Source organism: Penicillium angulare, assembly GCF_028827245.1.
Source record: "Penicillium angulare strain IBT 27051 chromosome Unknown utg000001l_segment0_segment0, whole genome shotgun sequence".
Taxonomy (NCBI): Eukaryota; Fungi; Ascomycota; class Eurotiomycetes; order Eurotiales; family Aspergillaceae; genus Penicillium; species Penicillium angulare.
The window spans coordinates 3,327,836-3,340,540 of NW_026623160.1; the positions used below are offsets into that span (position 1 = coordinate 3,327,836).

The window sequence follows — 12,705 nt, forward strand, 5'->3', positions numbered from 1 at the left end:
TGCTATTACTTACCAATTATATTCCACATGGACGTTCGCTCAAATCCGAAGAAGTAGTATGTTAAAGTAGAATTTAGAAATGCGCAATACTAGGTAATACAAGACTGATTTTGTTTCTCCTGTTAAGGAACGAAGACTAGTATTACGAAAATGTTAAACATATTGTAGGTGGTTAAGACAGGGGTAAAAACCATGGAAAGCTATCTTTCACTGCATTCGATTCGAATATTCTAATATATTGAAGCTCAAAGCGAAATATAGATTAATAATTGCGATTCTTTTCAAAGCATTCGTTGCACCCTTTCAAGTTCGCGTACATAATGTGTGTGGATATCAAATATGTAGCTGGCTGTGAGGAAAACCAGTATAGTATACCTCACTCGCCTCCAATAGCGGCAGATTCCTCGACATCAATTTGCGTATTCCTTCCAAGGTTCGTGTGTTAGTACACAAACCGAGTCGATCGATTGAATATACTTACTTATATTGCTTTCGCTTCCACATAACTGCCAGATCTCCAACCGGAAGATGAAATGGAAATTCCAAAGCCTCAAAAAGTTGAACGATGAGTAGATAGAAGCCTAGCAAACTAGCCACGAACAGTGCAGCTCCGGCCCCCTGAGAACGATCAATTAGTTTTCCCTTCCCAACTGTAACGTGTTCTAGTGTTGCTGTGGATTCGGTGACAGCATACCTTAACGCATCGTTCCCCAACCACGGCATTTCCACCACCAAGATCCCAGTATGCTCCAGAAAGCAAAAGAAAAACCAAAAGAAGCGAGAGAAATATGAGGGTATAGACCATGTTTGTGCGGGTTGCGCATATCATAAAAATCAGCATCAAAACAGCCATTGTTATGAATAAAAACGCTATTACTGCACATTAATAACCAAATCTGAGAATTGAAGAGGTACTTTCCTTACCATATGTATTCATAAATCCTGCACTCGCAAGGCCAGCAGCCGTATCAGTGGCGGATGCAGAGTAGGGCGCTGTTAATTGGTAAGGAAGGCATCATATTTCCCATGGAAAGGGATTGGGACTAACCAGCAGCATTGAACGATGGAATCATAGTAGCGGCGAAAGCGAACCAAAAGCCCCCTGAAGATTTAAATCAGTAACATGAGCTTCAGACGCGCGTGGCGAGTTTTCCTGGTGGGGAAGCTCACCGATAGTACCAAACACGACACATGGGAATGTGTTTCCAAGAATAAACTCAAGAATACTGGTAATTAGAAGTAGCAAACCACCAAGAAAGACGATCGGACCACTTCATATTTCGAGTTAGGTCAAAAGAAAAAAAAATCCCAGGAAAGGTCAGGTCATACATGAAGGCAATGCCATTTCCGCTTGCTCCTCTCCAGGCCATCAAGCAGCATGAAAGAGGCGTGGTAGTGATAACAAAACCTCCGAGTGCTCTAATTTGCACCAAAATCTGTTAGTCACTTGTGTTTGTGGATATTCTATCTCGTTGAAATATTATGTTGACTTACAGAGGTGTTGGATTGCCGAGTTGCTTTGTTAGTGGTGGTTGACGACGCGTCATGGGAGTCAAATACAGTCTCTCAAATTGCTCCGCTGACAGAGTCACCGACGTAGGAACATGAGAGAGTGGTTGCATGGAACTCTCGTTGTTTTTGAAAGAGATATTCTTCTCACCATTTTGAGAATTGTCGCTGTCCATTTTGTCTGGTAATTTTGGCTAGAAAAAGTCCAATGAGGCGAATATGTAATTGAGTGATTTTTGAGGCCTTCCTATTTCGGTATTTGAGCAAAAGAAGATAATAAGATTGCAGGAGAGAAAATTCAGCAAGTCGAGCCTGGAAAGTGACTGGTATTCTTTAATACTTCCAAGTTTCTCGATTAAGACTTTGTCGCGTGGTTATTGGACGCGGGATAAAGGAAGGGGACACCTCATATTTATGCCTACTTCGGACCCCTGAATGCGGTGAAATGGAATCAAGAACTGGGGTATGGAGAGTAAGAAGAGAATCATGTGGGGTCGAGACTCTCGAAGACTGGGGAAACTCTAAAGATGTGGTGCGTGAATCAGGGATTTGGTTCTCAGAGGTCCCGATCGGACCAAGTTGATTCGATCGACACGGCCCACGCCGCATTTGTCTTTTGCTAGATCCTTTCATGCACTGCGGCATTCCGAACCCCACGGCGCTCGGGAAATGCGGATCCGACATTCATGCGGAACCGCACATCTGAAAATGGAATCCTGTTGGGCAGTCCACTTCCCCGCAAACATTGTGGATGCGCTTTGACAACACTTTTAAGTCTGGGGTATGAACAGGGCCAAAGCCACTTGCAATGAAGCTCTTGAGAAAGTCAAGATCGTCGAATTTTGCGGAGCCGTTCTCAAGGATCAAATTCAAGATCGTAGTTCGCATGGGTTACGTCGATCTTATGCTATTAAAACTTAGAATGGACATATATTTGGAGCTTTCAAGAAAGTTACATGAAGTACTTACCACAAAAAGCAGAAGCTTATTCATTTCAACGAATTATCCAGCCAACTCCCAAATACTATATCACTGCGAACTACACTCAGAAATCACTCATGGAGATCGATTCATTTCAGACATCTCAGAGTCGCAAAAAGGCCTGGAGGTCTTGCTTAAATTGTCAACGATCACATAAGACTTGTGGTATGATTATTCAATTTCTTAACATCTTTCCTACTCCAACCCGGATTCATGTCTCACTGAAAAACGTTCATAGGCGATGAGCGCCCATGCCCACCCTGCGTTAAGCGTGGGATACCGCATGAATGCGTGAACGGATATCGGAAGCCTCCAAAATATCTTTCCGAATCAATGATCAATTCCCCAGATTTAGCAAAATACAAGACAGTGATCAATCTGCGGAAAAAGAAGCCTCGAGCTTCAAGATCTTCGATCGCCCTCGGGAATATGAAGCGTGAGGATAAATTTGTGTCCAAAGCGCATACCCAAGACATTCAAGGAAACGAACCTACTCCAGTGTCGTCATCTGAATATTCAAATTTCATCGACCCACGTTTATTAGAGGTTGAAGCGCCCCACTCAGTATTTGGGAATCACAAAATATCGTCAAGATTTCAGAACCAGTCATCGCGGGACAGCCCCGACGGATCGGAAGACAGCACACCAGAGTCTTTAGAGATTCAAATTATGACACCGCAAAATTTCGCTATCAAGAGCTACGAGCAGGCGGAACTTGCGGTACTTGAGTATTGTGAGTCGGAAAGTACTCCGGGGTTTACAATTAGCAGTGGTTGGTCGGAAACGTTCTTCCCTTATCAGCATCTTAGTTTCGAAACGGGGGATGAGTATCAGGAGCCAACAAATATGGTATTTGATACATGTTATCGGCGTGAATTGGGAACCTACGGGCAGTGCTAGTTAGATGCTCAGCCCAATCCAATGTCCTAGTTTCTAGTAGGTACAAGTGTACCTATTTGGTAACATTGAATACTATAGTAATAGTACATGTTAATAGGTCGTTGCTATTAGTAAAGATTCCTAGTATGATATTTAGTGTATTTAGTACATAGGATGTGTGTTTATTTTGGGCCTTATATTCTCTTATTATTCAAACTTGAAAGTTCGGCATTACCAGTTGGTTGTTCTTTGTTCTTTGTGCATTGTATTTACTTCATTTCTGCGCGGCGACAGTCGGCGGATCCTTGGAACCCGCTCACAACGGTCCTCCATTTCTTTTTTGTTTCTATCCATTACGAAGTCTCTCGCGCACCGATTCAATCTCGTCTAATTGGATGTTTTCTCTTATTGCCAGTATACTTAACTATGTGACACGTTGATCTAAATCAGCCTGACTATCGATCAGAATACCCTTTCCTCTCAGCCATATTCAAGTCATTCAAAATGACCCCGATTCTATCTTGGAAATGGAATTTGACATTCAGAGCCTATACACCCCCGAAAATTTACTTCAAAATCTTCATATTCCTTTCTGATGCGGACGCGATCTGTCTCGCCCTGTGATCAATGTCCAACATTGCCCGACGACGCCATTAGCAGCAATTTTTGAAATTTGAGATTAAAGATGCTAGGGTAAAAGGAGATTGTTGATCCAAGTTCCAATTGTCGCCCTCCTCAGTAGTAATTTCGATGACCTCCGTTCCTACGAGATTATGAAAATCATTTGAAGCTGCGAGGCGAATCCCGGGATTTGCCCATTTACGATCGGCATGCGCGAGTCATTCATGCGGAGCCGCACGGGAGGACCGTGCATGATCGGGAGACCCCGCTCGGCTTCTGCACTGACAAATGAGAGCTCTACCGGGATCACGCATCGGGCTAGATCTTGCCTCAGTAATTGTCTCGGACACACTCCGGTCGACCGATTACAGACCAAAGGATGCAAGAACGGAGCACTTTGATGTTCCAGCAGAAGAGGGGAAGAGGGGCCCCGCCTTACCCCAGATATGCCCTCCCCGTCATGAGATATAAAGACAACATCTGGCCAGCTTCAAGTATCATCTCTCATCAATCAATCTAAGGATTTCGCTACAAATCATTCAATCAATTCTAAATTCCATCATCAAAATGTCGATTCCCGAAACACAATGGGCCCAGGTTGCTGAGCAAGTTGGCGGCCCGCTTGTTTTAAAGCAGATTCCAGTTCCAAAACCTGGCCCCGACCAGATTCTCGTGAAGATTCGCTATACTGGTGTTTGTCACACCGATCTTCATGCGATGAAGGGACACTGGCCGCTTCCAGTCAAGATGCCCTTGGTGGGCGGGCACGAAGGTGCTGGAGTCGTCGTTGCTAAGGGTGAATTGGTTCAAGATTTTGAGATCGGTGATCATGCCGGTTTGAAGTGGCTCAATGGATCTTGCGGAGAGTGTGAATTCTGCAGACAATCCGATGATCCCCTCTGTGCCAATGCCGCGCTTTCGGGATATACTGTTGATGGCACATTTCAGCAATACGCCGTTGGCAAAGCCACACACGCTTCTAAGATCCCCAAGAATGTCCCTCTTGATGCAGTGGCTCCAGTGCTGTGCGCCGGTATTACTGTATACAAGGGATTAAAAGAATCAGGTGTCCGTCCTGGTCAGACCGTGGCCATTGTTGGAGCCGGTGGTGGTCTTGGCTCTCTCGCTCAGCAGTACGCTAAGGCCATGGGACTCCGAGTTGTCGGTATTGATGGAGGTGATGAGAAGAGAGTGATGTGTGAACAACTTGGTACTGAGGTATGAAAATTCTGGCCCGGATCTTTTACTGACAACTATACTCACAATTATTCTAAATTAGGCTTTCGTTGATTTTACAAAGTCGAAAGATTTGGTTGCCGATGTGAAGGCTGCAACTCCCGATGGCCTCGGCGCACATGCTGTCATTCTATTGGCGGTTTCTGAGAAGCCATTCCAGCAAGCTACTGAATATGTTCGATCTCGCGGAACTATTATTGCTATCGGATTACCCCCCGATGCATCACTCAAAGCTCCTGTCTTCCAGACTGTTGTCCGCATGATCAGCATCAAGGGAAGCTATGTTGGTAATCGCCAAGATGGTGTGGAGGCCCTCGACTTCTTTGCACGAGGCCTCATCAAGGCCCCCTTCAAGGTTGCTCCTTTGAAAGATCTGCCTGAGATTTTCGAACTTATGGGTCCGTTATTATCTCCCATCACCCCCACAATTGATTATTTTACTGACCCAACACAGAGAAAGGTCAAATCGCTGGCCGCTACGTACTTGAGCTCCCGGAATAGTTATTTGATTGATGTCTTTACTGGACTTGTGGATGTCTGTGTGGGGTTTGGATTTATTTGGGTGTGACGGTGGAGTGAGCGAGGTGACGAGGATACTTGTATGGCAAATGATTTAGTGAAATTGATGGCTATTCAAAGACATGACAAAGTGGTTACGTAGCTTGACATTCTAAAAGCTATGAGCAGTAATGACTTTTCAATACTCGACCGTCTGCGCGGTGGTTTAAGTTAGCTTTTTCTTTTCTTTTCTTTTTTTCTTTTAGGTTGAGCTCTCCCCACACTTCCCAAATTGCCCTGCATGCTAGGATGAGAACCCTGTGGAATCAAAGCTTAGACTCCACTTGCGATTATCGACTTGGTACTCAAGATATGCCAGTCGCTTTCGGTGTCTAGATCATGTTCTACGGAAAGACAGGTGGTCAGATGATGTCTAAGGCTTTACGGGCGACAATTTAAAAATCTTTTGCCAAAGAAAACACCTGGGCATCGAGTGCTATTGCCATTTTCCAATCATACAAAATTGCTTGAACGCCAATAAGCATTTAAACTCTTTGATAACTTTATTGGTATAGAAAACAATCTTCATGCTAGTGAATCTAGGAGCGATGGGAACATTCAAGTGCTAGTAAAACGCAAGGAATAGAATGTATTAAGTCCACATGGCGCCGAAAAGGAGATCTTCGAAATATTCTAGACGGAAAACATATAAAGTTAATTATTTACTATTCGGATGAATGGAAATATCCGGTACAAAGGGGATGGTAATCCGCATAGACAGAGCTTCCGCATGATGCGTGGATCAGCATCCGCACCCGCATCCGCATGGAGATTATCCACTGCAAGCCGGGGTAGAAGCAGAGAAATTGCGGATGTAGCCTATTTCGAAAATTCGCGGAATATGCTCCCCCAACTTTCCCCAGGGTCCCCCACAATCCCGTCATGGGGGCTTCATTCGGCGGCTCTATAAAATGCCCCTCCATTCCAATATCAGTGTCAGTAATTACCAACATTTCATTTTCACCACAGAACAACGCCGCCGAGTCTCATCAAAGATATAACTCATATATTTGCAATGTCTTTTTTCCAAACTATCAAGACCCCAGTGGTCACATATCAACAACCCGTCGGACTGTATGTTGCTACTACCCCCCGTTTCAAATCGTTCGGCGTCTAACTAGGAAAATCAGGTTTATCAACGGCGAATTTATCAAGGGCATCGATGGCAAAACCTTTGAAACAATCAATCCTCATGATGAGAAGCCTATTGTCGCCGTCCATGAAGCAACGGAGAAAGATGTTGATATCGCTGTCCAAGCCGCCCGTAAGGCACTTGATGGTGATTGGAAGCAGACGACTCCATCTGAGCGTGGCCGTCTTCTCACTCGTCTTGCTGATTTGCTCGAGCGTGATATTGAGACGGTCGCTGCTATTGAATCTCTTGACAATGGAAAGGGTGTGACAATGGCCAAAGGCGATGTCACTGCTTCAGCAGGATGTATCAGGTATTATGGAGGATGGGCAGATAAGATAGTTGGACAGACAATCGACACCGATCCAAATAGTCTTACTTATACCCGTCATGAGCCTATTGGTGTCTGTGGACAGATTATTCCTTGGAACTTTCCACTTATGATGTTCGCATGGAAGATTGGCCCTGCCCTTGCTACGGGAAATACGATTGTCCTGAAAACAGCGGAGCAGACCCCTCTCTCGGCACTATACGTTGCTGGTCTTATTAAAGAGGCTGGATTTCCTCCCGGTGTGGTCAATGTTCTCTCAGGCTTCGGCAAGACTGCAGGCGCAGCAATTGCTGCTCATATGGATATCGACAAAGTCGCATTTACTGGATCGACCCCGATTGGTCGACAAATTATGCAAGTGGCTGCTAAAAGTAACCTGAAGAAGGTGACTTTAGAGCTTGGCGGAAAATCGCCAAATATCATTCTCCCGGATGCAAACCTCGAAGAAGCGGTTGGGTGGGTCAACCTGGGTATTTTTTTCAATCATGGACAGTGCTGCTGTGCCGGCTCTCGAATTCTTGTTCATGAGGCCATTTATGATGAATTTATTGAGCTTTTTAAGAAGCGCGCGGAGCAGAACAAGGTTGGAGATCCATTCAGAACCGATACCTTCCAGGGGCCCCAGGTGTCTCAGTTGCAATACGACAGAATTATGGGATATATTGAGGAAGGAAAGCGCGCAGGGGCGAAGGTTATCACAGGTGGCGATAGACATGGAAGCAAAGGATATTACATCCAACCTACAATTTTTGCTGATGTCAGTGATGAGATGAGCATTGTCAAGGAAGAAATCTTTGGACCCGTATGCACGGTGCAAAAGGTTCGCGATGAAGAGGAAGCGATTCGTGTGGCAAACAACACAAACTACGGTTATTTAACTACTATATGGCCCCATGGATCTGATAACCTTGCTAATATATGCACAGGCCTGGCTGCAGCTGTCCATACCACAAATATCAACACAGCCATCCGGGTGTCAAACGCAATCAAGGCAGGGTAAGCATTGCTAATCCAGTGCTATTTTTTCGTGCATTTTAATAACATTTCTCTACACAGCACGGTTTGGGTCAACAACTACAACACCCTCCATTACCAGATGCCCTTTGGAGGCTTCAAGGAGTCAGGGGTTGGCCGAGAACTGGGCTCATATGCTCTCGAGAACTACACGGAAGTCAAGACTGTTCGCGTACATATTTCCAAGTGTTGATACTTTGCATTATTAGTGTTTGTCTTGAGTCTTCTTTGCCATTTACTTATACGTCATTTATGTCCATTCTTTCATCCCACGTTCCATATGAAGTATCAAGTTTTAGTTTTAGTCCATACCATGAAATATAGTCAAATTCATTACATGTCGTTGATACTGATTAGATCCGTATTACCAATAGAAATTAGTATTCATTGAGTTCGAAGCGTGCATGCCTCATACATTGGTTCATGCATCGGATATTTTGATTATGCAGTGTTGCCTCAGGCCGCACCGTCATCCCTCCATCACCTCCCTAGCTTAGCATCATACACCAGTATCTGCATCCACGCTGATCATTCTCCTCATTGTTTCTTTACTAGAAGATAAATCACCGCACCATCCCCGTAAAGTCGGCAGGGTCCGATGCAGGGGCAGCTGACGCTTCGGCCCCCATCGCAAAAATGAGGAAGTGGAGGTGGCGCTTGGCCAGCTTACTGACGTGTTCGCTTGCTTTTTCCTTGATCATCCACAATATGGTGATTCTTGGAAGTTGAGTGGAGCTCCGGCATCGGGACCCGCCTACACAGCCCAATCTGATTCCCTCATCAGCTCTCGATTTCAACAATGAAGAAATTCGTCGCGACTGACAGCTGCCATTCACAAGATACCAATATTCCGAACCGCATCGTACACGTCTCAATAAGGTTTGCTCCTTTCTCCATTTTTTCCCAATTGGCTTAATTCCAGGGATATTGGGGCGATCGACGCCTCAAATCCCCAGTGTGATTCCGTTGGTCCGAAAACACATCATGTGGATTGGAGGGCCCAAGTTTCTCCACTCCAACCCCGCAAACTTTGTGTTCTCGTAATGAGATACCCCGGAGATAAACATGCCCTCTCCGGTCCCTTCTACTGGGGCTGACCCAAAATGCCCAAGCAATTCAGTCCCCACACCATCCGCACCACCTTCTTCATCGACCAGCAAGACCGGTCGCCTTGATTACATATTGTTTGCTTCATCATGGAGACGACTCGGCGGCGTCAGCTCCACAGCTGTGACCCTTGTCGCAAAGGAAAACGAGGCTGCGATGCACCGGTTCGGGATCCTCCAGCACTCGTGGCTTACGAAATGCTAACCTCATTCTTTCACAGAAAATTCGGAACGAAAATGGGTTCAGCTCGTGTTCTAATTGTACACGATGGAACAAGGATTGCACGTTCAATTGGCTGGCCTCAAAACGTGTCGGCGCCAAAGAAATTCGAAAGGAGAGTCGAAAGAAGACACAGCCACCTGCTTCAAATCCATCACGTAACTCGGATATACAGTCTCTTGCCCAATCCCATGGTGCGGAGCTAGATGAGATATTGCGCTCTACAAGTTCCCACCCTGAAAGCTTGGAAGGTATATTCACATTCACAAACACGCCACCAGAATATGCGCCCACTCCTTATCAACCAGGAAATATACCCTTGGAAGCAAGGTCCACCAGCGAATGGAGTGATGAACAGTCAACATTCTTTACGTGGACGTCTAATATCCCGTTCAATGGACCAATGAACACCGTGACACCGGGCTCTAACAGTAGCTTCAGTGGTGTGGAGTCTGAAACTGCTTCTGACGCTCTGTCACTCCTCCTCGAGGGCGACCTCAATACATTAGAGGTTGGCAATGGCGATATCATTTTACCTACAGAGTGCGAGGATACCTATGAGAAAAAGAAATCAATTCAACAATATAGCTCGATGGCAGCGCAAGAAGCTCCATGGAGTTTCTGTGTCGCCTCTGACAAGGCAGCAAAGGAATACGCTCGATCTACAATGACCCGAAATTTGGTACGGATATATCATGATAGTATGGAAAACGCACTCTCGTGCTGGTTAACAGAGCACAACTGTCCTTATGGGGACTCCGCAGGAGGAATCATCCCCTACAAGGAGAAGGAAGCCTGGGCACCAAATTGGTCGAACAGAATGTGCATTCGGGTCTGTCGGCTGGATCGAGTAGCCTCATCCGTCCGCGGTCGCACTTTGAGTGCAGAGGAGGATAGGACTGCGGCTCGAGCCCTTCATTTGGCAATCATGGCGTTTGCTTCTCAATGGACTCAGCATGCTCAGAAAGGGACTGGATCATCGATTCCGGAAGCGATCGACCAAGACGAAAGATCCATCCGTGAGCATGTTTGGAATAAGGCACGACATGCTCTGGAACACACAACCGGAATACCTTCTTTTCGCATCATCTTCGCAAATATCATTTTCTCTCTCACCCAGTGCCCCTTGAAAAACCGACAGAATCAATCCTTGGGCCAGCTTTTGGAGGCTGACCGCGCGCCCATCTTCCTTGAAAATGCAAATCGCCAGTTATGTACGTTTCGACATAAGCTAACGCGGCTCCAACGGGAGGCAACTCCTTTGATGCAAGAAAGACGAAGACAATCCGTGTCATCGTCAATGACTGATGCGTTGGGATTATCGCAGTCATCAGACGCTCAAGGAGTAGACCCGCTTCTTTCAAATCAGGAGTATCGCACAACACTCAGTCTGATGTTCTGGTTAGGTATCATGTTTGATACCCTCAGTTCTGCGATGTATCAGCGCCCACTCGTCGTTTCAGATGAAGATAGCCAAATATCATCGGCTTCGCCTGCAATGTTTGACCCTGGGAGCCAGTTTGAATTCGGCGGTTGGAATATTCCTCGAAAGGGAATACCCGAAAAACAGGATGTATGGGGTGATTTCTTCTTACGCCATCCAGTTGAGTCAGGGCAATCGACCCAGGCGCAACCTAGATGGCCTTGCTCCTATGACGAAGCTGCTTCAGTGCTCTCAGAAGCTACTCCCGTCAAAGTGCTGCTATACCGTCGTGTCACACAGCTCCAAACTCTTGTTTATCGAGGGACTCCCTGCGACCGCCTTGAAGAGGTCATACAGAAGACAATATCTGTTTATCGATATTGGAGGTCTAAGTATGAGGGATTCATGCTTGACTGTGTTGCAAACCACGAGCTACTTCCTCCGCGTATCCAGTCGTGGTACGTGATTCTTGATGGTCATTGGCATCTCGCAGCGATGCTACTAGCGGACGTGATTGAAGGTATTGATCGCGGGGGTTTGGGCTCCGGTTTCGAACGAGAGACTAGGGAAGCTACAAATTTCGTCTCAACGCTCAGAATAGATAACGCGTTTGCAGTTGGTGGCCTTGCTCGGTCCTCGCTGCATGGTCGAGAGCCGACTATGTACCGACATTTCCATGATTCCCTCAACGAGGTTGCATTCTTAGTAGAACCATGGACTGTGGTTCTCATTCATTCATTTGCAAAGGCCGGATATATTTCGCTTGAAAATCTCGATGCGTCTGGAAAGTATGCTACGTTGACGGAGAGTCTGCGTGAAAATTGTAATTTCTGTATTCGTGCACTTGAATATCTTGGGAGGAAGTCGGATATGGCTACTGTCGTAGCTGGAACGCTTTCAAGTTCTCTGGAGGCCAGATTTACGCCAGAGAACGACAATTACGGGTCTAGAATTCTGACCCCAAGCAGTCTATCCCCGGACATGGCTCTTTTCAACGAACAGCTCACTGGTAACATCAATTTGCTTGTGTCTCAATGATGAACAATTTTATGTATATGTGAAGCGATAATGTATCCTGTGGAAATGTACTTTAATTAGCTTTCTTTGAGTATGTATTGTTTATTTGACCTACTAGTATGTCTTTTGCGCTGTAAAATCAAGATCTTCCAGGAGAGCTTCAATTTTTGTTGATTTGAATCCCCCCCTGGCAAGAAACGGACAAAAAAAATCTTTTTAAATGAGCGTTCAGGGAGAAAGGAGAGTCCAGGATTAACACGCCAAACCCCTTCCTTCATTCAATTCAACATTCCTGTCAGCAATTTCGTCGACTTCAGTCAGTCTCCTCCTTCGAGGTTTTACTCGGTCGTCATATTGAGAGAAAGTTCGACTTTTGGGCTCATTACGAGTGGCTCTTGATAATTTGAGATTTAATGCAGTCCTTCTCTCATCCATCTTTCATGTGCGTCCAGTAATTGAATAGAGATGTCTTGGTTGATTCAGTGTATACGGGATGACTGTGACGTCATGGATCCTCCCGGAGTTTCGGATTTGGGTTTTAGGCCCAGGTGGGTATATATCTCTTAACTCCGAGCCCGTACAATTGTTTTTCAAACATGGTATATATCTTGACTCTTGATTCTCATATTAATTCCAGTTTCATTCAAACCATTCCGATTACAATTTTAAAGACTTTGT

At 45.5% G+C, this 12,705-nt stretch overlaps 5 protein-coding genes across 5 annotated transcripts; 4 read left to right on the forward strand and 1 right to left on the reverse strand.

Moving 5' to 3' along the window:
- Positions 1-477: 477 nt before the first annotated feature.
- N7478_001166 (uncharacterized protein) lies at positions 478-1,685 on the reverse strand (the record flags this gene model as incomplete). Its single annotated transcript, XM_056917381.1, has 7 exons — positions 478-618; positions 695-870; positions 925-993; positions 1,049-1,102; positions 1,171-1,271; positions 1,330-1,419; positions 1,495-1,685. The coding sequence occupies 7 exons, from the start codon at positions 1,683-1,685 to the stop codon at positions 478-480; spliced, it is 822 nt and encodes a 273-aa protein (XP_056785261.1).
- A 1,234-nt stretch (positions 1,686-2,919) lies between these two features.
- N7478_001167 (uncharacterized protein) lies at positions 2,920-3,390 on the forward strand (the record flags this gene model as incomplete). Its single annotated transcript, XM_056917382.1, has 1 exon — positions 2,920-3,390. One exon carries the CDS (start codon positions 2,920-2,922, stop codon positions 3,388-3,390), a length of 471 nt encoding a protein of 156 aa, XP_056785262.1.
- Positions 3,391-4,557: 1,167 nt separating this feature from the next.
- On the forward strand, positions 4,558-5,727 carry N7478_001168 (zinc-dependent alcohol dehydrogenase; the record flags this gene model as incomplete). Its single annotated transcript, XM_056917383.1, has 3 exons — positions 4,558-5,208; positions 5,270-5,624; positions 5,681-5,727. The coding sequence occupies 3 exons, from the start codon at positions 4,558-4,560 to the stop codon at positions 5,725-5,727; spliced, it is 1,053 nt and encodes a 350-aa protein (XP_056785263.1).
- A 1,072-nt stretch (positions 5,728-6,799) lies between these two features.
- N7478_001169 (aldehyde dehydrogenase family protein) lies at positions 6,800-8,454 on the forward strand (the record flags this gene model as incomplete). The annotated part of the gene is made up of 4 exons (XM_056917384.1): positions 6,800-6,858; positions 6,915-8,116; positions 8,174-8,243; positions 8,304-8,454. 4 exons carry the CDS (start codon positions 6,800-6,802, stop codon positions 8,452-8,454), a joined length of 1,482 nt encoding a protein of 493 aa, XP_056785264.1.
- Positions 8,455-9,457: 1,003 nt separating this feature from the next.
- On the forward strand, positions 9,458-12,048 carry N7478_001170 (Zn(II)2Cys6 transcription factor domain-containing protein; the record flags this gene model as incomplete). The annotated part of the gene is made up of 2 exons (XM_056917385.1): positions 9,458-9,532; positions 9,589-12,048. The coding sequence occupies 2 exons, from the start codon at positions 9,458-9,460 to the stop codon at positions 12,046-12,048; spliced, it is 2,535 nt and encodes an 844-aa protein (XP_056785265.1).
- Between the last annotated feature and the right edge of the window lie 657 nt (positions 12,049-12,705).